General features: G+C 57.7%; 1 protein-coding gene across 1 annotated transcript in view; it reads left to right on the plus strand.

Annotated features, from left to right (window-relative positions):
* Nucleotides 1–244: 244 nt before the first annotated feature.
* Nucleotides 245–392, plus strand: part of SLC35B1 (solute carrier family 35 member B1) — a gene marked incomplete at its 5' end in the record, with an annotated part of 3,992 nt that continues 3,844 nt past the window's right edge. The window contains one exon of the mRNA XM_010175372.1: nucleotides 245–375. Coding sequence (XP_010173674.1) covers nucleotides 245–375 — 131 coding nt within the window. The remainder of the gene's footprint in view (nucleotides 376–392) is intronic.

The following is a 392-nucleotide window of genomic DNA, read 5'->3' on the forward strand; positions in this document are numbered from 1 at the left end:
CAAGTACTGGGAGGCCACTAGAAGGTCTCCCCGGAGCCTTCTCTTCTCCAGGCTGAACAGCCCCAACTCTCTCAGCCTGTCCTCACAGCAGGGCTGCTCCAGCCCTCGCATCATCCTCGTGGCCTCCTCTGCACTGGTTCTAACTGGTCCATGTCTTTCTTATGTTGGGGGGGAGATGATCCATGAGGACCGTGGCTGTTCACAACTCTCCTGATTTCCTTCTCCTTCCATCTTTTCCTGCCAGTGATCCATTTCTTCGACCCGGTGAAAGCGGATCGCACCCGGAGCTGGCTCTACGCCGCCTGCTCGCTCTCCTACCTGGGCGCCATGGTTTCCAGTAACTCAGCTCTCCAGTTTGTCAGTTACCCGACTCAGGTGGGGAGCAGGACACG

Source organism: Antrostomus carolinensis, unplaced genomic scaffold (assembly GCF_000700745.2).
Source record: "Antrostomus carolinensis isolate BGI_N321 unplaced genomic scaffold, ASM70074v2 scaffold16109, whole genome shotgun sequence".
Lineage (NCBI taxonomy): Eukaryota > Metazoa > Chordata > Aves > Caprimulgiformes > Caprimulgidae > Antrostomus > Antrostomus carolinensis.